General features: G+C 34.5%; 1 protein-coding gene across 2 annotated transcripts in view; it reads right to left on the bottom strand.

Moving 5' to 3' along the window:
* The window catches only part of LOC149776321 (uncharacterized), a 44,315-nt gene extending 20,876 nt beyond the window's left edge, over nucleotides 1-23,439 (bottom strand). Inside the window, exons 1-3 of one of the 2 annotated variants that reach the window (XM_089942807.1) lie at nucleotides 23,281-23,439; nucleotides 17,521-17,552; nucleotides 3,382-3,504 (exon numbers count right to left, since the gene is read on the bottom strand). In XM_089942807.1, the coding sequence (XP_089798933.1) occupies nucleotides 3,382-3,504; nucleotides 17,521-17,552; nucleotides 23,281-23,343 (218 nt within the window). In that variant the 5' untranslated portion in view covers nucleotides 23,344-23,439. Of the gene's footprint in view, nucleotides 1-3,381; nucleotides 3,505-17,520; nucleotides 17,553-22,798; nucleotides 22,902-23,280 lie in introns of those variants that run through there. The other variant, XM_089942808.1, reaches the window with a different exon arrangement.
* Nucleotides 23,440-24,249: the final 810 nt, after the last annotated feature.

The raw sequence follows: 24,249 nt of genomic DNA, 5'->3' as shown, positions 1-24,249 counted from the left end.
CAGCTTCTGAAAGTGCAATGAATGAATTACCAAACATATCAAATGTCAAAAAAGTTATGGGCTCTTTTTTTAAATTACAATTTACCTCTTAAGTTCAGGAAGTGAAAATGACCAAGTGGAGCTAGCACTTTTTTGAAAGGTGCGCATCTGGAGTAAGGCCAAGCTGTCTACTTTATAACCCATATTACACCCATCAATCATACATCAAAATAAAGGGAATTAAATTAGTTCTTGGAACTACACCTAAGATATACAAGGTCTTTTTTAAATACCCAGTATAACCAGTGAGGAACTCTGGGGAAATTCTTTTTCTTAAAAATTCTAACCCTATTCAAAATATGAAACTGTAGAGCGCTGCCACTACTGCTTGTGAATAAAAGATTTCCCCAAATGGTATACCAGCACGGCAATACGAGGGGAAAGTATAATGTATATATTTAGCACTCAACAGCTGCTTGTTGACCATGACTTTTGACAGTGGAAGAGTCAGTAAGAAACTGCTTTATGCTATCATGCCAGAGCCCGGCAAAAATCTACTGAAATTTACCTTCATGCAACAGAAGATGAAATGACGAAATTACCAAGTATCTTTTACGCTTTGAATATATGAACATGTCACCATGCTTGGATGATTGAGGCTTTGCCTTGGCAAAGAAGTCAGTAACAGTCAAATCTGTTTTTCTCTTTCTTGATACAACTTATCTTTCATGGGCTTGTCCACCCACTCATCTTCGAATGAACCAATAAATTTCTTGTTGGCGTTACTGAACAATGGATAGTCCTTTGGATACCCGCAGCTGTCAAACTCGTTTACCAGTGATGCCACACCCACATATGCATAGATGTTATTGGTGGTAATGCACATCAGCAGCAAATCAATGTCCATGCACAGCATCTTGACATTACTGTACTGAGGCTTGATCCAGAGATGCCTAAACTGCAACATGATATTTTGTGCTGGTGATGCATATGACCGTGTATACATTCACTGAACATAATGTATGGGATGAATTTTGGCATATATTTGCTCAGGTCACCCAGGACCTGAACGGTTTTCTGACAATCGACTTGACAGAAGGTTCTGCATCCCAAAAAATGTATTGCACAGGTCTGGAGGGTGAATGTGACAATTTAAATGATTACGATAAAAAACATTGCCAAAACCATATGACAGCAGTGGGTGCCAGCCAATGCCTCAAAAAGCTGCCTGTGAACACCTGGAATTAATCTGTGCTGTTACAATCAATTGTGAAGGTGTCCAAGATATGCTTCACTCGCAACAGAATGCACAGTATAACTCATGACAGGCTTTAAATATCTGCACCAATGCCCAAACCCAAAACTGTGAAAACAGGTGAAAAAGGGTATAAAAACAACAGTGGAAACTATTGGGCACTTGCCTGAGACGATTATGGAAATCAAAGACATCAGAGAAATTGGAGACAGCATTAGTGTGATTACAAAAGGCATTTACATACTTAGCAAAGATGTCAGAGGAGAACTTGAAAATATTCTGTAAATTTGACTTAATTGAGCTCCTGTCTCTCAAATGAGAGACAGAGAGGGAACTAGAGAGAGAGAGAGACAGACAGACGTGTCCATCAGAAAGGCACATCAGGATGTTGTGCATAAACCAGTCATCTAAGTACTGGAGGATGGGAACCTCGAAAGACATTCAAACAGACACTATTACATCAAATCACCCTTGTGAAGACTCTAGGAACAGAAGCTAGACTGAAAGAAAAAGCCAAAACTAGAATATCTCCCATGGTGATGACTCACCACTGTTAAGTATCATTAACCCCTCTTAGGAATCAAGGTGGTGGTGGTGGGGGCTTCTGAGATAAGGAGAAAGAAAGATAAGAAATAAGAAACAGGACCCTTCTTCCTGGCCCTATATAACCAACAACTTTCCATCAAGTCATAAACTTTCCTGGGCCACAAGCAACAAATGGGACAACCATCCATGCATACAGAAACCGTATGTGTGTGTGTACAAGTGCATGTGTGTACATACATAAGTGGACTGGGACCACCTTGCCTTTTATGACCACATTTGCCAACAATTTTAGACATTACTGAAGGCTGAAATGAATACAAGAAATACAAGAAAATAAAAGATGAAATCTCATCCTGGGATCATATTTTGCTTTATTCTAGTCCTCCAGTTACTAAATAGCAAAGGGATTAATTTCCTTCAACAGGGGACTAGCACCAGGAAAGACAAAGCAATGCAATAATAGCACTAATGTATTACAGTTACTAAAATTTCAAAGAAAAAAAAAAGACTCATTGTTGCAAGTCACACCCAGCAACAGAGATTATTTTACAGTATTATTAAATATATTATTAAAGCGATAATCCAAACTGATCCACTGCAAGCACATGCACCACAATACCTCAATTTCTATGCTGTCACTATATGTATGGGATGACAAACTATAGTCATTCCTGAGGAATTGTACATGAATGGGAATAAATTAAGATAGTGGTTGTTCTAGTGTTTAACGCCATTTTCAGCACAAGATGGCAGCCAGTATAGCTGGTGGAGGAAGAACCCAGGGAAGAACCAATGACCCACGAGAAGCTACTGACAGGCTTTCCCACATACCCACGCTAGCCGATCCTTGGACTCGAGCCTATGCAGAGAGAGGTGAGATGGCAGTGATCCGGAATGGTGAGCGCTTAAGACCACTCGGCCACTCGAGGCCCCAATTAAGATAGTGTACAATGAATTTATTTAACATGAATGGGTATAAATTAAGATAGTGTACAATGAATTTATTGTAGATGAATGGGTATAAATTAAGATAGTGTGCAATGAATTTATTGTAGATGAATGGGTATAAATTAAGATAGTGTACAATGAATTTATTGTACATGAATGGGTATACATTAAGATAGTGTACAATGAATTTATTTAACATGAATGGGTATAAATTAAGATAGTGTACAATGAATTTATTGTACATGAATGGGTATACATTAAGATAGTGTACAATGAATTTATTGTACATGAATGGGTATAAATTAAGATAGTGTACAATGAATTTATTTAACATGAATGGGTATAAATTAAGATAGTGCACAATGAATTTATTGTACATGAATGGGTATAAATTAAGGTAGTGTACAATGAATTTTTTTATCTTCATTAGGTGATATAAATTTTATTGGACATGCAAAAAAAATATCAGTACTCAAATTTGTGGATTTGAGAATGCACTCTATAAATTCCCACATTATAATCGTTGCTTGTTGGGGTTTTTAATTTATGGTGTGCAGCAACTACAAAAATCACAAATACTGGTACCCAACAAACAGAAGTGAATTAACATTATAACATTAAAGACACCATGGCATTATTTTGTCTCTCCTTACCAGAAGTACCACATATTCCAGATAGAAAGTCTGTAACCATAGGAGTAATGACTCCTTGTGTCATCCAGATCATCTGCTTCATAGCAGCATGTACGCCCACAGCAACGCATCGGACTTGTACAGCTGCAAAAAGACATTTACTTTGCGTTTAAAGCAAACCATATCCACTCTAAATCCTTTCGTTATATTAGTAAAATTAAAAACTTAAATTCCTTTCTGATTTTAAAATACAAAATTGATGTCTTATGAAAGAAAATAACAGCATATAAATCTGACAAAATCAAATAGTTTTTCCCCCCCATCTGAAAAAAAAAATATTAAAAAAACATAAAGTCCATTACAAGGTATTCTGAAGTGGGTCCATAGATTTGGGAAAATCAGAAGTTTTGGATAATAATAAAATAAATATCTACTTCCAAGGTTTGAATTAGTTTATAAAACTTGTGCATAGATTGTTAAACTGGTAAAAAGGCATTTTTAGCTAATCAGTGTGGTCTATACACAGTTGTCCCTCACTATATGCTTGTTAATGAAAGTCAAAAAAGCATGGATGTATTATAGTGGAGCATACAAAAATACAATTCAACAAGTATAAGGGGATTCATGGACATACAAGTGTTACATCAGAGACCATATTATATTAGGATGCTTTATAGCGAGGGACCACTGCACATCTCTCATTTGTTGGTATTGGGAATTTTAAAGTAAAAGTGGAAAAAAGATACAGTTAATTCACTTATTTTCATTCAAATCAATTTTCATGGTTTGTAGAATTTTTTATTTTCATCAATGCTTAATTCTGAGAGTCAGAAAAATTAAACTGAAGATGAGTGGGTGTGATATTTCTCACCAGCCAAGTGACATATATCAGCCTATGAAAACAAAATTTTATTGAAACAGTAGAATGGAAAGACAAGTTTGCAGCCCTTAACTGCCATCGTGTCTTTTTAGTATTAGGCATTTTAAAAAAATCACACTCCACTTACTGAAAGTGAAACATGGTTGCACGACCAAATTTTATTCCTCCAAGGAAAAAAAGTATTATTCAACAATATGATGTTATACAATAGTCTGATATCCATCTTCTACATCATTACTTGCATGATTTGCATCTGATATTGCTTTCTGTATATCTGAACCAACTATTGTTAGTAGAGCTGAAACAGTTCATAGATACATCGATACTTTTGCTGAAACAATACACATATTGATACAAGAGACGGAGAATTGATACTTATAGGTTACTGCATTTGTATGGGAAAATATGAACGAGTTTTGGGATGGAATACTGCATGACCATGGGAGTGCAGCATATCCTTCTGACAAAACGAGTTCATATTTTCCCATACAAATGCAGTAACCTTTTTATTATATGCTCATTTTTTTATTCTACCTAAGGTTTAATTACATAAACAAAATACACTACACGAAACAACATAAATGAATGAATGCCATATTCCAAACTAAATTCACAAGCGCAGATTCGTCATTACACAATAACATCAATATTAATGTGCACATAACTCCGCCCAGATAAATTTGAACTTAGTCGCACACTCGACATAACTTTCGAAAGAAAATGGCATGTCTAGTTAAAATTGAAATTTGCAGTCATATTGTGAATGAATGCGCATTGCAACAACTTTTCCATTTGATCTGGAACGAATATACTTTGGTATTTTGTTTCAATTCGACGAAAATTTGTGATTTTGGACTGGATTCATCTGTGCAAATTATACATGAAATACATCAGATTGAAGTGGCATGGGAGAAGCGTGTTTACATCTGCAAATGTTTTTCTGTTTCTGTCATTGAATGTTTCAAATCATAATGTGGGAAAAATATGAAGTCTTTCAATTGTAATTATCAAAAAGACGCTATGGAATTTAATGCTTATTTCATTTTGAGTGCAGTAAGGAGGATGCAATTGCACTTATAATCAAAATTACAGCAGAATTTCGAAATGTGTAGTCCAGATTGAAAACCTTTGACATGGCTCATGTAATTCGGATTTGCAGAATTAAGAAAATACATTTTGAGGAAATTCAGGATGTAAAACTGTAAGTATATATAATGTTATATAATGTAGCTAGTCTAAATCCGTAACATTGTATCAACGTGGAATGTGCCAAAACAGCTGAGGGTTTTTTTTTGCAGTCCACGAAACATGTTTTAGTTCATTCAGAAACAAATTTAAACCACCACAACGAAAAGAGCCTCTTACGCGAGTGTACATGATTTGTGTACAAATCAAAAGTGTTGGCATCTGCATCCATTGTTTGTTTACAATAGAAAGTACCTCCTTTATGCACATGAATGCTATATGTGTATTGTCATGTGAGTTCAGTATTGGGTAATATTGAACGATTCTGACAATGTAAAGTTAACGGGGGAAAAAATGAGAATATAATAAAAAAATTATACTGTATGCATGTTATTTTAGTTTTCAACAGTCATGAATAATTATTATTAGTTGCCTCGTTATTCTGTAAAATTATAATTCATTTGAAATTACATTTTCAGTTGCAGGCCCTCATGTTTATTAGTAAAAACAAAAAAGATTATTTGAGAATACTCACTCTCCAGCTACAAGTTGACACAAAGTAACATGGTTCGTAATCTGGCCTGCCTTCATTTCATGGTAATTATCTTAACCCAGAGGCAGACGTATGTTCAGCATATACTATACATTCTGAATATGTTCCACGTGTATGATGAAGTACTTTAATTATCATTTAATAACCACTTTCACACGAAGTTTCTACTATGAATTGTAGCTTGACTCCTTTGGTCAATTTGAAAACTACAATGAACTCTCAATTGTTGTTATTGCTTGTTCCACTCCAGGTTAAACAATAACCACAAATCAGAAATCAATCTAGTTTATTCTGTGTGTGACAAATAGGAAGTACTGGCGGAGCAGCAGAGAGACTTCATGGGAAAGTCATTAGATATGTCAAGTGCCATTGCACAAATCATGCAAAAATTGTATGAATTTGTGCACTTGGAGAACAGTGAAAAGTGAAAACTCCTGCAAATTCATTGAAAGTCCCACATATGAAAATGTGCTTCAGGAAGTATTCAATTTTTATTTAACTATTCATGTCAAGACATCTGTTTTTTGGGTAGCAACTGTTCCACATCTGGGTTTTTCAAACACAATATGAATGATTGCGAAAACTAAATTTGATTAGAACAACATTCCCAGGAATAAATGTTATGGTGTAGTTTGAACCATTCATGAAGAAAGTTTTATAACTGCATGTTTAAATTACAGGCTACCTAGAAAACCCAAAATGTCTGATTCCCAGTGTGGTTCATTACAATTTCATTTGGCAAATACTTGCTTATGATACTGATGAAGACAATAATTTTGAAAGTGATGAAGTAAATCAGATTATTGGAGCTGGGAAATCAGTAATAGAGACACCAGTGAATGATTTTGAGCCTGAAAAGGTGTTAAATACGAGTCAGATGTATCTGCTGGATGGATGGAAAAAAACAGATGCCAAGGCATGACCCTTTCAGTGATATTTCAAAATTAAATATTTACAAAGGGCAGAATACTGAGCCTAATTAAAATACAATTTAAATGCAATTTTCATTTTTTCATTTGATCAAATTTGCCCTGCGGATCATATGCTACAAAACCATATACATGTATCCATATATGGGTTAAGATAAATTGAATAAAATAAGGGTTACAAAATGCAATTAAGAAGTAAATACATTTATTTTAATACCTGTCTGCACAAGCACTGATAGACTAAATACCCTTATACAGCATTATGGAACTGATAAGAAATTTAGAATAGTAGTCAGTAAACTACTGATTTAACAAAGGAGATTTATGTTAGTGAAAAATTCCTATTTTGGAGCAGATGTATCCAAATGATAATATGTGTGATCTCTGGAAAATTGTACATAACAGTCAGAAAGATCAGTTTCCCAACATATTCAAGCTGACCAAGTGGCAATGTATATGACCTTCAGAAAGAAGCACAGAACAATACTGATACAAAGAAAAGGAGCAGAGTATGCTCAGAATTAACAAATTAATGCTTATACAACTAGAAGTGACATCTGTCAAAGATGCTGATTTCAGTAGAGCTATAGCAATATGGAGCAGGAAGAAAGAGAGAAAGATACTGAAGTTTTGATAAATAATAACCTTTGACCATTTCTTCCTCCACTCCTTTTTTCTTTGATGAAGGGGGAGGTTTCCCTTATGATAAAATCCTGTCATCATCTCTCCCTAAATTGTACATGTGAAACCAATTTGGAATTTCTCTTTTTTATGCAGAGATATTAAACTATTGAATGATGGTGATGATGGAGTAAATGAAATTAGCACAGAATGAGCAATGGGGCAGATTTCAAACCACTCAAGTTTATCACCTTGCGTAAGTTAAAAGAAAATTGTAGAATAGGACTAGGTGTAGTCAATAGTTTTCCTAACAATTACTAGTACCAGTGACTGCAGCAGTCATGTACATCTGCTGTAAATAAAATGTGAGAATTTGTTGGTATTCAACCTTATTCCCAATGCCCAGATTTGTTCTAAACGGCATTTTCTTTGCATGAGGAAATTGCGTTATTTCTTCTGTTTTGAAGATAACATCGTAATGTCTTCCAACTGTAACTGAGACACGAAACTCGTAATAATATGTTTTCAAAACATCCATGTTGTACAAAACAATGAGAGTTAAATAGATCCACCATTAAATGGCCTAAAACGCTGGATAAAACTGACTGCAACCAAAAGGTATTCTGTTTGAAAGTACTGTTGATATCTTCTCATCAATGAGAATTGCATGTAATATGATAACTATATGTCTGTAGTATACCAAAAATACAACCAAGAATGTTAATATACACCTCCTTCCAAAGATAGAAAGACCATCAAGTTGATATGTATATCGATATCAGTGTTTCCCTTTACCCTCATTTGCTCTTCAAACCCCCCCGTTTTTAATTTAACCCCCAATTTTAATACCAAATTTTGTGTTTTACTCAGTCAGACCCCCAGTTTTGACTCCAAGGAGACTTTTAGCTCTTGGTATTACACCCCTAGGGGATACACTGATCGATATGTATTGTATGGCAGACTGTGTATCATGAATCATATTGATAAGTGGCACATGTGTATCATTTCATCCCTAGCTGTTAGCAAACAGTACACATGTGTAGCCATTACAGAATCATGCTTTAATAATAATAATAATAATGACTCTATTTAAAGAGGGTAACACAATTAGCTAAGAACTAATCTACCTTGAGGCCCTCATACAAAAGAATTTCTTTATTTTAGCTGCATCTCTGAAGCCACTGGATATATTGGATTTGGAAGAAGGAAATAGAGTGGGCATTTCTAATCTCAACTGGAACACTATTCTAGAGCAAAGTTCCAGAGTAGTGGAAACTTGTTTTAAATAATTCCTTATTTGACTTGGAAATTTTATACTGTTTGGTAGACATGGATCGCAGGTGGGGAGTATTGCCAGGTAGCCTATACTGGTGTGTGTGTGATTTGGATTTTTAACACTTTTTCAGTCATATCGCTACAATGTCTGCAGTGTGACAGTTCATAGTGATGTCTAGAACTGGGGCAACAAGCTGTAGATGCACATGTCTCAACCAGTCACATTATTCTGACACCATGTCGACCTGTCCTAACAATAACCCCTTAATGCTGAGCGCCAAGCAATGTAGCTGTTAGTATAATTTTTGTATGTCTTTGGTACGACTCAACCGGGGATCGAACCCACAACCTCCTGCATCCCATGCGGGCACTCTAACCACAAGGCCACCGAAGCGGTCTGCCTATACTGGAATAGTGATTGTAAATATTCAGTAGCACTATTATTGTGTATCCTGTACATTCATTTGGCTTTTCTCAAATGGATTTGGTCTTTAATAGGTAATATTTTTAACTTGCCAGCTAAATTTTCTTTGCTTTCTTTCTACACTGATATTAGCCCAAAAGCTCTTTGAAGATGTGCCAGCTTTTCTACGTTTTTATCATCTGAATTACCCCATACTGTGTTACAGTAGTCTAAATAGGGTCATATGTAATTGTTATAAAATAGTTTTTTGTGCCTTTCAGGTAGAAAATGTCTTATCCTACTGAGCAGCCATAAACCTGAATTGTATTTTTTACTCATATGTTTTATGTGTTCAGTCCATGATAGGTCCAGTCTGTGTCAAATAGGTACCAAAAAATAATGGGAGAAATAGTCAGCATCTTAGCGGGTGTGATGTCTAATAATGTCACTTACGAACAATATGAAATTCAACCTTGTCATAACATTACGACAATGATTTTATTTTGTGTTGTTATTTCCGGAAAATTACATCTGGAAGTGTTTCAGCAGAAAAGCATTTTAGGTTATTGTTTCTTTTTTATCAAATGCTAAAATATAATTTTTTAACAATTTGTGATTAATGTCATTCACAGCATATAATGTATGAAAAACCATCAAATAAACAGCTACATGTAATACCATAAAAACATATACATCAGATATTTTAATATGGCAATACCTTTTCTTACGTATATCTGATTTAACTCATATTTATTTCAATTTAATTGTTTGTCAGTGTAAAATTTTTTATTATATTATATGCTATTATAATGTAAATTTATTCACTGGAGATGATATTTTCCCAGAAAAATGGTTGACCTGAATCCTTCTTTTCATAAACACCAGGTGTTGGCCTGGATGCTGACCTTGATTCAAAATTAGTAAACAAAGTTGTATTTTATTTTAAAATGATTGGTTGTTGTCAAGGTCATGACTTTGGGTTTAAGATGTAAACAACTTTTTTTATTTTTTTATTTCTTAGAGAAAATTATTGGTCTAATAAAGGCCATATTCTGTGTATGTGATATAAACATGATCACGTGACCCCCCTTCTGATTTCGCAACTTGGGGTAATGTTTAAACTGCATCTTATAATACATTATAACCTTTGTTTTAGAGGGAGATCTCTCAGTTTTGGGCTTTTCACTGATGTCAAGTTAATCTGATGTAACCAGATTTGAGCTATAATTTTCTTCAGATCAGTTGGATTTCAAAAGGATTAATTCTTTTTTTCTCTGGAAATATTTTGAGGAGTGCTCACACAGAATTTTGGAAAGACATTGCTTACAAATTTAATTTGGATTTCCAACACCGGAGTGCCATTATTTGTATTTCTACAAGGAACTGCAGATAAGCAAAGTACTTACTGCAGCATACGTCATTGTCATCCATCTTGGATTTTCCATCAGGATTTGAACTTGAAATTATTAGAACATTTGTTACTAGGACTTTTGCAAAATAATTCATGGATTATTCTAAGATTATTTTTGGATTGGATTCTTGAAACCGTAAGTTCTCCTTTTTTCATTTTTACAGAATTTTTCCAGAAAAATAAAATTATTTGTTAAATTTTAAAAAGCTTGTTGTTTTCACTCTTTCTGTGTTACTGTTTATTTGAGTCTAAATACGTAACACATTTTATGGTACATAGTGACTTTGTCTAGTGTTTCATGGTCAATAAAAACAGCTTACAAAAGGACACAGCACAGTAAATTCACCCCAAGACTGCATACACTTCACAACTGCCCAATTCCCTAATCTTATTGAATATTTATTTCAATTACTTTAAGTGTTACTTGTAATTTTTTTATTTTATAATTTTCTTTGGCATCACATTATATATTTAATTTAATCGATAAGGTGTATTATTTTGCAAATTTTTCAAAGAATTTCTTTTATTGCAATTTATGAATCTACTATTGTATAATACCATATTTCATGTAATTTTTTGTATACAACAAATTAATTAATTTCAGTGTACGAAAAATTATACGTAAAATAAATATCATTTTGTTGTAATGACCATGTATGAAAAATAAAGGGATTGTACCCAAACAAGTTCTGCAGAACACGTGCTACTCGACAACCAAACGGTACAAACATACAAAGTAAATGTATATTTTATGTCTCATTCTGCTTTATTAGTGAAAAAGACACAGAGAGAGAGATAGAGATCATTTGATCATGTATTAATGATGGATATTTTTTATTGGTAAATTGTGTGCAATGATACCAGTCCACACGGTCATGAAATTCAGTGCAACTTGTATTCTCAATAACCTCATTATCGCAATAAAAAAATAAAGAACCTGAAATCATGTTTTAGTTAATATGTGCGAGCATGTGTTTCTTTGTGCGAGAGAGAGATGAAACAAAACTGTGTCAGTGTACAAGACCGTATTTATTTTGGGTGGTTTTTATTCATAGCTTTTGCAAAGAGGCTATTTTCAGCTACCTGATGACTGTGATAATCCTCATGTACTATGACCAGACTACATTCCATTATCAACTAACACAACTAAATCAACAATTCATTCTTGTTTTAATTACGATATAAATTGTCACAACAACCAAATGGCTATGCAGTGTTATTTATACCGTAATTAAACATTCTTAGCGCTTTGGTTATTCCAGTTGAGACCAGAGAGGGCAAGAATCGACAGAAGAGGTCAAATCAGTGAGAGTGCAAGTAGGGAAATGAGGCTCTCTTTAGGGAAATGAAAATCTGTCAATGTATTATTGAAGCCATTGTCCATACAGCAGATGTTATAAGGACAAGCAATCATATGCATTACTTGTTATTTGAACTCGCCAATAAAGATAACAATAGATGGGTATATCGTAGAATATATTTGCAATAAAATATTAATTATATCCAAGTCAAAACAGTACAAGCAATTAAAAGATAGTATATATATATATATATATATACACACACACATATATATACATACACAAATTGATTTAACGGAGTCTTGTGACTTTCAAATTAATGACAGAAAATGACAAGGTTTTTATATTTTACGTTTGTATGACTATAATGAAACAATAAGACTAGTTGATCAATGGTCTGTGGTCTTCACTTTAGGTTGTACTGAGATATAATTTTAGTTGGATAAAAAAACATCAAAGGGCATCCAAACTCATTTTAAAACGCACGTGGTGTTTTGTTATGGTGACGGACTTAATAAGGAAAACTAATTAACGATAGTATTTGAAGATCTGTTCTGTGAAGGCCTTTGTCCATTTGTTAATAAACACCAGTAGATATTGTAATGACAATAAGAGAGCTTATGCATCAATCACTGTATTTTCTCACCAACAATTAATTAGTAATTTTTATAAAAACAAAATGGCAATATGGTGGTATTTTCGATTTACTTTGCAAACATAAATCTTCTTAGCAGAAAATTTATATGGATTTTTTGAAAAATGCAAAGTGACATGTACGAAAAAACATGATACATTTAAATTACATGTATTCTTTTGATAACTGGATTGTGTCCAAAAGTTAAAGGGTACCAAAAAAAAATGAAATACAATAAAATTATTTTTTTCAATCTGTTCTAATTTTTTCTGCAAAGGGGAAAACTCCTCATAATCCCAAGCCTGTGATTTTCAACAATTCCCTAAATATAGGTTACTGCCAGGAAGCCATGGTAGCTCAATTGGAAGAGCATTTGATTCAGAATCCAAGAATCATGGGTTCAATACCTGCTGAAGCTGGGCAATGATGGATGCCTCAGTGTGTCCTTGGAAAAGGTGCTTAGCTCATATTTCCTTGGTATGATGTAGCAAATAATGTATTAAATGTGGAATTACCTTCACCCCTACTTGCTTACCAACCAAACTGGCATATAAATTATTTGTCTATTTGTAGTAATGTCTGCGATATTCGAAGGTGAATCAACATCATCTGTAAATGCCAAAAATGACTTCTATGCCTGGATTCTTTCTGTAAAATTTCTGTAGAATTTTCTAGAAATGATGTCTGTTCCAGTTTGATGGAAATTTCCATTTAGGTGACAAGAGTAGTGGGGATCTATATAAAGATTGTTTATAACTTAGAATGTTCTGGAAATAAACTTTTGACATTGATCCTAGTTCTCAAATTGTATCTTAGGTTTTTATATTAAGGTTCATTATATTTGAATTGGTCATTCCTATCATAACATCTTAAGTGGAATCAGTTTTAACTGAGAGGATTTATTTATTTAAATTATTCACTGGAATTACAATGTGCTCTTTGATTTTAAGGACTAAATCACTTTTTGGTGTCTACTGTGAATTCATTCATAGACATTTCTGATTATCTCAATGTAATACATAAAGACTTTTGGCATACCAGCACATTAAAGGCTTCTAGCAAATCAACACTTTCAAAATTGGAATTAATTCTGAACACCACTCAAATATGTTCAAAATACTCTATACTTTTGGACTTGTGATAGAACATTTAGGACTATTTGGATTTAATTCACAATAATGTAAGATCGTTTTACATTTTCACTTTATATTCTTGGGAAATAAATTATTTGTTGAACGTTAACAAAACTTGTTGGTTTTCACTCTTTTCTGTTACTTAGTTTAAGACCAGAGAGTTGTAACACTATTCAGCAGTTTTGGAGACATCAAAGTTTTTCTATTGTCTGTCATAGCAGCTTTAAATTTTTAGTAATGGTGGCCACATCTGGATCAGCATCACTAGCAAAAACTTTAAGGTCTTCCTGTCAAAAAGCTTTCTATCAAATTTAATCAAATCTGTTCAGTGGTTTTTGAAAAGAAGTAACTGAAAGGATTTTTAAATACAATTTTTATTAATAACAACCATAACTGACATCTGAATGGCACCACTTATAAAAATATCTGCCACGATTCTCTGTACCAAATTAGATCGCAAAAGGTCCAGTTGCTTTTGTGAAGTTTAAAATAGCAACTGCTCGAAGACAATGCACAATATATGCAAAGCTCACATGGTCTTATGTCTAGATGAGTTAACAATCCTCCTCCATTGAGTATATAAATTCATGGTTTGTAACAGCCTTGGGCTGCACAAAATTGGCTCAGTTTGATAAACAGCAAACTCATGTCACATTGTCATTTATACAATGAATTTGGAATGTGGTCTCTATTTGACCCAAAATGAGGCTTCAGACAAGTCAGGAATTAAAATACTCAGATGAAGTCTCCTAACTAAATCACACTAGCATATTATTAAAATTGTGTACAAAGTCTTACAATTGTTAAAATGGTATCATGTGATGCAATGCAAAAAGCTAAAAGTTGTTAGTTCAAAACCAGTCTGTATACGAAACAACTAGTCAGATGCCTGCAAGAATAAAATGCATACCCCGGGTAGTCTAGGTTCATAACATCAGAAAGGAACTACTTACAAGTTAGGAGTCACGGATGGCCAAGTGGTCTAAAGCACTTGCCTTTACCAATCACTGCCATCTGACCTCTGCCATCTGACCAGGTTCAGATTTCAGGCTTGCCAAAGAGGGTATGTGAGAAAACTTGCAAGTAGCTTCCCATGAGTTGGTGGTCTTACCAAGATTTTTCCAGGTTCTTCCTCCACCAGTTATACTTGCTGTCATGTAAAGCCTATCATGTGCTCAAAAATGGTGTTAAACCCACATCAACAACAACAATTAAAACAAATCTGATTCCCATTTTAAACCTGCAATATTTACCAGATGTTCTAAACATGAACATAGTTTACAACAATCAAACCATTTAACTGAAATGAGTTTTATCTCAACCATACCCCTATTATCTACCTGTGGTGCTTACTGACCAGCTGACATCTATTATAATGTGTATTTTGTACCTTGCTCAAACTGTGATACTTTCATTTGGTGTGTGTGTGTGTGTGTGTGTGTGTGTGTGATTTAGATTTTTAACGTAGCTTTAACAAGTTTTTCAATCATATCACTATGATGTCTGCAGTGTGACAGTTTAAACTGATGTCTAGCACTGTGGCATCATGCCACAGACATGTAGCATGATGTCCCACCCAGTCACATTATCTTGACACTAGGATGACCCATCCTAATACTAACATCTTAATGCTGAGCGCATACCGAGGCAGCTGTTAGTACCATTTTTAGAAGTCTTCTTTGGTATAACTCGGTCAGGGGTTCAAACCCACAACCTCCCATATCCGGGACAGACACTCCAAGCACTAGGCCACAGCAGCAATTATTTACTGTATGTCTGTTACCGCTTACTGTGACAGGATTAGGCTTCTAGGTGAAGTTTTTGATGAAGGTATCAGACAGTTCCACTAAAACATTCCTTGCATTGTTGTGGCACTGTTCTGTAGTGTTATGTATATGCACATGATGAAAAATAAAGAACTGAACCCGACATACTGTTTGGACATGTGCCTGGGATGATTTGTAGGATCTACAACAACTAAGAAACTACGGTATGCTGTGGCTTTCAAGCTTGAAACAGTGTTTCTTTAAACAAAATGTTGCTAATCAAAGGCTTAACATTTTGTTTAGAGGTAAATACTGTATTTGAGAAAAATTTATATCAGCATTATCAGTTAATCAAACTGGTGTAATGCACCCTATAACCAATTTTCTCTGCTTTTTCCTAACTATGTTGTTGTTGTAGGGTTTAACACCATTTTTCAGCACACAATAGGCTATACATGGCGGCCAGTATTAATGGTGGAGGAAGAACCCGGAAAACCCCCGGAAAGAACCACCGACCCATGAGAAGCTACTGGCAAGCTTTCTCACATACCCACATTGGCTGAATCTGAGACTCGAACCCATGCAGACAGAGATGAGATGGCAATGATCCGTAACGGAGAACGCTTTTGACCACTCAGCCACTTGAGGCCCCTTCCTAACTATGCCACATTCAATTAGATCCTGTACAAAACTTAAGAACAGAACTGAAAAATCCAACTAAACAATTTATGTTAACTCATTAATCCCAGGCGCCACATTTACATGGCAGGAGGTAGTAGCCTACTGCTGAGCTCTGTAGCGTCAAGGTCATATAAGATACACTAAAGTGGGTGGTATTATAGAAAGATAGACAGATATAGCTATACAATGATACCAAATAATCTGAAAGTTCTAGTTGCACTACAAAATACAGAGGGTAAAACCTCATTTTTTGGACCTGTTATTTTTTTTACCCAAAATTTGCCCATGGTCAGAATCCAATTTTGTGTCTGGATTTTAGACTTTTTGGCCAGAATAAAGAGTGGTCTCAATATGAAAATGATGGGTCCGTTAAGCAAAAAAAAAAAAAAAAAAAAAAAAAAGAGAACTCCAACTTTTATCCTTCTGTGCATGCACGAGCAAAATAACCAATGAAGAATGCTGTTTCTAACACAACTAGGCATTAATCTAATGGAAAATCTGTTGGAAGTCGATGTATTAAGAAGTTTTCAGAAATATCTTTCAAAATGTGTTTCCTACTCGAATTTCAGGCGAAACCAACAAAAACCTCCAGGGGCTAATGAGTTATGCAGAGATGTAGAAATACATAATTTACTTGGAACATTTTAGTTTTTGTATCAATGACAGCTACAGGCATATTCATTTATACATTAACCAATTCTGAATTTTTCTACATGTAGTAAACTGAGTAAATCATAGGAAGCTACTGGCAAGCTTTCTCACATACCCACAATGGTCAGGCCAAAATTCAAACTCATATGGACGCAGGTGAGATATGTGAGTGATCTGTAATGGTGCATGACTTAGACCCCTCAGTCACATGGGGCAGGAATATGAAGTTCAGTTCTTATTAGGGAGGGACAGGAATTTGGCCCCATAAATCAGACCTGGCTGGGTCGGGCACTAACCAAATATATTTGAACTGGCCAGGCTTTAATGCAAAATTTTAATCTTGCTGGGTTACTACCCCCAGCCTAGCAGTAATAAATCAATCTTTTTTTCAAAAAAAATGTTTGGTTACCAAAAATGCAAATATGGGGTGGGGACTGGACAACATGGAGTGAAGAAATCTGGACCTAGTACCCAGAAAAATCTCCCTACCCATATATCCCTAATTTTTACTTACCATATATACTCACTTTCAAGTCAAGCCCAAATGCAAACAACAAAGATCGTGATCTTGATCACATAATGCATCAGCAAATCAGAGTCTATAATATTTGTCCTAACAAACTGCACTGACCCAAATCTGCCACACATCATGCAATGGAAGATCTGGATTTTAGTTGCAGTTGGACTTGATTTTAAACCAAGTATATATGATGACTCCAAAGAGAAGAAAAACTTACGTTCCTCCATCTGGACATATTTCACCAAGTACCTGAAAAAAGAAGAGTACCCATTATTAATTTTTAAAGCAGGATGCCAATTCATGTTACACAATTTAAAAAACTTGTGACAGCAAATATGGCAGATAGGTAACTAAATAATTATGTACAACAACTTGATATGACAAGCAATCAACCATATATTACATAAAATTGGAAAGTTTAGAGTGGGCGTTTTTTAATTTATTTGTAATAAGATTTATTGCTCATAAAATATTGATTATTCCCATTTTATTTTGTTGAAGAAAGAGTAATGCTATGTATACTTTATTTTTATTGTGTGCTTAACTTTCATCCATGGTTGTAAGTTGTAAACAAAATGTTTACATAGCTTACTTTTGTCCATGATTTCAAGTTGTGAACTGTTTACATAGCTTTGAGTTCAAGGCATGTCTGTTTTAAAATTAGAATAGGTTTTTCTGATGGAGTTCTCCTATTCTAGTATGCCATAGGTCAAGTGAAAATGTGTATAAATAAGGATTTTATAAATAATTCATTTGATGTTTTAGATCAGTCTGCAGGAATCCATTTTAAATGGAGTTAACAGCTGTGTTGCCAAAATTAGATATGATTGAAGAAGAACTATTTTTTAAAATATTCATTGAAATTAATACTTTGGATTTTTTTAAAAGCCATTCAAAGAATTCTGGTTTACATCATTGTGTTATATAAGGACATTAAAAACTACTGGAGTTCATTCTGAATATTCTATATTTCTGGACTTGTGACAGGGCAAATACAATTATTTTTGGACCTTAATTCACAATATTTTATTATATTTCACAGTATCATGTTATAACATTTCTATCCAATGTAACAGAATATTAAATCCACAAAACTTAACATGAAATGTTATCACACACATACACACACACACATGATTTACAAATTCACTATTTTTGTGTGTGTGTGTGTGTGTGTGTTGTTTACATTCTCTTATTTGAATAATGTCCTCTATTTCCATAGTTGCATTTAACATTAGTTTTAAACAATACTTTATTTTCAAGTAGAAACTTCTCTAGTTCCATCTGTATTCTAAACACATTGGTGCATGTTTAAAAACTATCATATTCATATGAAGTGTATTTTGGCAATATGACTTAAAAAGAGAACAAGAGAAGCTATACATTGTAATGAATTTTAACTGAGTAACTGGATTACAATATTGTAACTGCAAGCTAGTACTGCTTAATCAACTACCCTTAATCAAGAATTTGGTTTTACTTTCTGAAAGTGTGCTATAAAATGGCAGTTGAAAAAAAAATCTAAACTTGTTGCAAACAACACATATCCCATGTAGATAAAAGCAAATGCACACGTTTTTCAGATCACACTGTTCAACTTGATTTCTTTGTTGCTGTTAAAACTTTACCATAATGTCCAAAGCAATTAAAGTTGTATAATGAATGAATAAAACCCTTTTTTCCAACCAAATCGACAGCCAACATGCAAGTGCATCTATTTTTTCTTAATGTAACCACTCACTTTATAGCTTCATTACAACAGTCCATTGATAGGATTGCAAAGGTTTTATTATTTGTCTACAAACATGTAGTAACATTAGGCACTGGTTAAATAGTATTAACTTTACTGTTTTCTTTTCTTCATATTTTCACAAAAATGAGTGAACTCAGAATACAACCTTGACCATTGAGCATCTCTCAAATTCCACAACACAGCATTGTCCCATATGTTTCTGAACTAAGTAACTGCATCTTTTAAGCCTTCAATAACGTAATATTCAGACTCTGCTTTCTATGAATTGTGTATTTTCCTAAATATCTTTGCCCAGTTGTTTACGAAAAGAGACAATCTGATAAAGTGGTACTTCCAAGACACAGTGATATCCACCATCATTTCCCCATAACAGGTTCACTTAAAGTTCCAAACTGATTTTTATGAAGAAAATAATGTTCATGCGGCAGCTAAAATATTCATGTCACTGATTCTATTCTTAAAGCACAAATGGCTATTTACTTAAGTTTAAGTTTCGAAACACAAGTTAGTATGTTTTTATCATAGAAGGATAACTTGTGGAAATCAGGCAGCAGGGATCATGCTGGGCTTTGCCAATGTCACAAATTGCGATTTTGTTCCCCTTATTTGAGACAAAATATACCATCTGGCAATTGATTTGGCAATAACATTTGTGGCTGCTAAAAATTGTATATGCAGTCTTGGGTTTGAAGTGGAGAAATTCAAAGGCATCATGACTGGAAGCCAAAAACTTATTTATGAATTGCACTGGAATCTATTGGTACATAATCAAATCTTTTGTTGACAGTGACAAATCACCCTAACAGTGCATTGTTGTATCATAATCCGCTTATGCTGATGTCCGATCTTAGTAGAATATGCTGTAATATAACCCAAAGTCAAGCCACCTGACTAGCTACAATCAACCACCTCTGAGGGCAGGAACGGGAATGACAAGAATTGACGATGGCAACAATTTTTTAAAACAATGTACCAGAAAAAAATAGTTTTGCTGAGAAAGCTAAATACCACTGAAGCACTGATCGTTCTGAATATATACTAAGCGTATAAACAAAAAATTCTGTCTAAGTCAATGCTTTACATTTATTTGATGCTGCAGCAGCAATAACAGACATTTCTTCGGTCCTTCAAATAGGGCCTTTAGGGGCACCTGCAATAACACATGCAAACCAATGACCACTGATCAAAGGTAGTCAGCAACAAATTGAAGTAAAACTACTAAAAGCATTGTTTCATTTTTCATAGTGATTGGAACATATTTTTTGTGCCGTGAAATTTACCCGTTTGCAAAAAGAAAAATTCATGCTTGCAATTGCTACAAATGGCGGCATAAAAAAATCCAAATTAAGTTTCCAATACTTTGAAACAATACATATCTGGCAGTCAAGTTAAATGAAGGTGGGACATCTCGCAAGAATGTTTGTTAAACTTTTTATTTTTGCTCACATGCTTTCATTTCCCTATGAATAGTCTCATCCCCTTGGTAGCCTCACCATGTTGGTAACTGTCAATTTAAGTAAATGTACACATATTTAAGATAATGAATATCAGAGTGAATTGTGTGTGAAATGTGTTTCTTGACAATGGGATGTAGATCAAATGAGGACTACTGTCTCTTTTATGTGTGTGTGTGTGTGATTTGGATTTTTCAGTCATATCGCTACGATGTCTGCAGTGTGACAGTTTATAATGATGTCTAGCACTGGGGCATCATGCTGCAGACATGTAGCATGATGTCCCACCCAGTCACTTTATCCTGACACCAGGCCGACCAATCCTAACACTAACCTCTTAATGCTGAGTGCCAAGCAAGGCAGCTGTTAGTACCATTTTTGTAAGTCTTTGGTTTGACTCTGCCAGAGAACAAACCCATGACATCCCGCATCTGAGGCGGATGCTCTTACCACTAGGCCACTGGTGCGGTCCTTTTATATATTTATGTATATATGTTAGATACGTTTTGTAAGGGGATTTAACTGATACATACATTTTCTAACATGATCTATTTCTTGAATTCATGGATTTTTCATCTACATGTACATTATTTAACATATCATGGAGTGTACTACACAAATGTAACTTGTCAATACACAAGTGTATTTCAGGCTTGTTGTCTTCATTTAATCAAGATTTCCATTGGTTTTTTCTCTCTCTCTGTAAATCCTAGTCACCTACAACAGATCAGCTCTTAAGACTTCACTTGTATGCAAAATTTCAATTAAATTTCAGCCCCTCCCCCCCTTATCTAAACATCTGCTTATGTTGACAACATTACCTTGGTCCAGAGGATGTCAAGATAAAGAGATAGTACTGTATTATGAAAATAGCAACATTTATAAAAAAAATTGGCAACAAAATATTGAGGTTGTTGATTTTTGGGGTGACAACTTTTCTAAAGCCAGCGCCAGTTCTAGGGCAGTGATAGTTGCTAACTTACCTGGGAAAGGGTTAATGGTCAATCAGCTATCAAAACACATGCCTGTGAATGTACAAGTCTGTTGGTGCAACTGATATCAATACCAACTATTGGATGGTTTAAAACCTACATTTTGCCTCAAGTTATAACATAACTCTGGAACTAACCTGGCTAAGGCAAGGGAGCATCTCAAAAAGGGTGGTGATCTAATGTTCCTCTAAAAAACATCACAGGGCGAAGTCATTGTCACTTTCCTAACAGAAGACAAAGTTTACATTTTTTGGCAACTTAGTCGCCCACTTTGCCTAGTAGCATGACCTCTGAACTTCCAGAACTCAAATTCACTTCAGACAAAATTGCAAGGCATATCAACATCAGGTTTTTAAGTTTTAAAAAATGTAATGCAATTTTCTTAAAATATATTTTGTGTTCTTGTTTTACTTATGTTGGGATAATATATTTGGAGTAAGCTCAAATCTTCCTAGGGCAAGTTCAAATTTCTCATCACCTTGTCTTGGGCAAGCTGACTTGTATCAAATTTGTTGTTGCTGTTATTGTGGGGTTTAAATAGGCTATACATGGCCGCCGGTATATCTGGTGGAAGATGAACCCAGGAAAACCCCATGAAGAACCACCAACATGGGAAGCTACTGGCAAGCTTTCTCATGTAACCATATTAGCTGAACCCGAGACACAAAGCAATGCAATCAGAACTGAATGGCAGTGGTCCAGAATGGTGACCACTTTAGACAACTTGGACACCTGAGGCCCCAATAAAATATGTAAATACCTACATATATATGTGTGTGTGCATGTACATGTGTCTCAATGTGTTTGTTGTTGTTGTTGTTGGGTTTAATGCCATTTTTCAGCACACGATAGGCTATACATGGCGGCCAGTATTAATGATGGAGGAAGAACCCTGGAAAACCCCGGAAAGAACCACCGACCCATGAGAAGCTGCTGGCAAGCTTTCCCACATACCCACATTAGCCGATTCCAAGACTAGAATGTCTCAATGTGTATATTATCTTTATTATGAAGGTATGTAGGTTTATTTTATGTTTGTGCTTGTGTGACAAAGAGAGTCAATGGAATTGTGAGAAATGCAATATATACTTTGGACATGATGTCGTAGACTTTTACAATAATTTCTCTTCAAATCAACATCAGTCATCTTTTGGGTCATCTTCCTTTGAACCATTACCTCCATTAACAGTTTAATGATTTTAAGATGTCTTTGTGTATTGAAAGAATTTTATAAATAACATATAATATATTCAAAATAAATAATTGATTTATAGTCCTAACGCATAATACAAGTACCTGACAATCTCCATTACTTTAAATAATGTCAAAAATTCACGCAGGCTCCAACGATGGCAGACAAGGGAGGTAAACATGACTGGAACTGAAAAGATACTATACAAAAGGGCCATTGAGTTAACTTCACCATATTACGGTGATACGTTATTTCTTTATTTATTTATCGACTTATGTTTTATCGCAATCATGAGCTTCTTACGCTATGCATTTTCATGAAATTATGAGGGACCATGTTTTTTCTAAAACATTTTTTTATTATTTCGCAATGCACACAACCACTCGTTTATGTTGGAGAAATCAAGCCAAGTAACATATAAGAAACAGTTCAGACTTGATTGTGATCTTTCTTGGATTCATCTTCATTATAAAATCGCTTCGTTTAGTTGCAAAAGATACTACTTCATTATTCATGCTCCAATACATTTCAAGTGAACCTTGAAAGTGACATTGCTTTATAATCGCATTATATGTCCCCCTCTTACCTCTGTCACTGAGAATATCAACATCAAAAGTAAAGAAATTACGTTTCTGAAAATAGTTAACATTGTAAATGTACACTTCGCAAACACAGGAACGTTGTGGTTTTCCCAATAAAACCATTTAATTATCGGGATTTTGTTTTTCAGACCGAGGCAGGTAAAGGTAAATTCAAAGTTTATGCACTTTCTTAAACGAAACGCACCGTTTAATTCTACAGCGTCATGGAATTGGAGAATAATAATAATAATCAAAACAATAATAACAACAATATAGACAACAACAATGATATTGTAAGGAGCTCACGAGATACATTATTTGCTAAACATGCGCCATTTAAAAAAAAAAACTACAAACAAGGAAAACAATTATTTATTTTTGCAAATCCCTTCAAGTTATGTTGACTTATGACAAGATCATAACTAGTCAGCTTCTTATTGCGCATTTAATAAAAATGGAAGAAAGTGGCACGTTATGTAAAATAGGTTGCTGACCCCTTGTCTAATCTAATAAGTCTCAAATCAATCCATCATGACATAAAACAAAATTCAAACGATATCGTAATTCTGTCTTAAATGAATTGTATTCTATAATAAACCTAACTATCTAGCAATGGAATTGCAGGGGCCTGTCCAAAAACCTACCTGAACTAATACACAAAATCATTAATGCAATCAATAAACCTGACATAATCCGCCTCCAGGAAACACGCTCACCAGAGAATCCGAAACATGTACCCAAAATCTCCAGATGCTCAACAGGCATATTCAAAAGTCGCAGCAATGGGAAAAAGGGAGGAGGACTTACAATATTTCTAACTGATTACCTGCCCTATTCTGAAACATTAACGATCCCAATGCAAATATACATCAATAACAAAACTGAAATTCAAACTGTATTAGTCAACGTTGGATTGAATAATACAATAATAACTAATATATATGACCCAGGGGGGCAATGACAACCCAATCAAT

This window comes from Sinohyriopsis cumingii, chromosome 18, assembly GCF_028554795.1.
Source record: "Sinohyriopsis cumingii isolate HCF-2022 chromosome 18, ASM2855479v2, whole genome shotgun sequence".
Lineage (NCBI taxonomy): Eukaryota > Metazoa > Mollusca > Bivalvia > Unionida > Unionidae > Sinohyriopsis > Sinohyriopsis cumingii.
The sequence above is the reverse complement of the archived record's forward strand: the minus strand, read 5'-3'. Positions and strand labels throughout refer to the sequence as shown.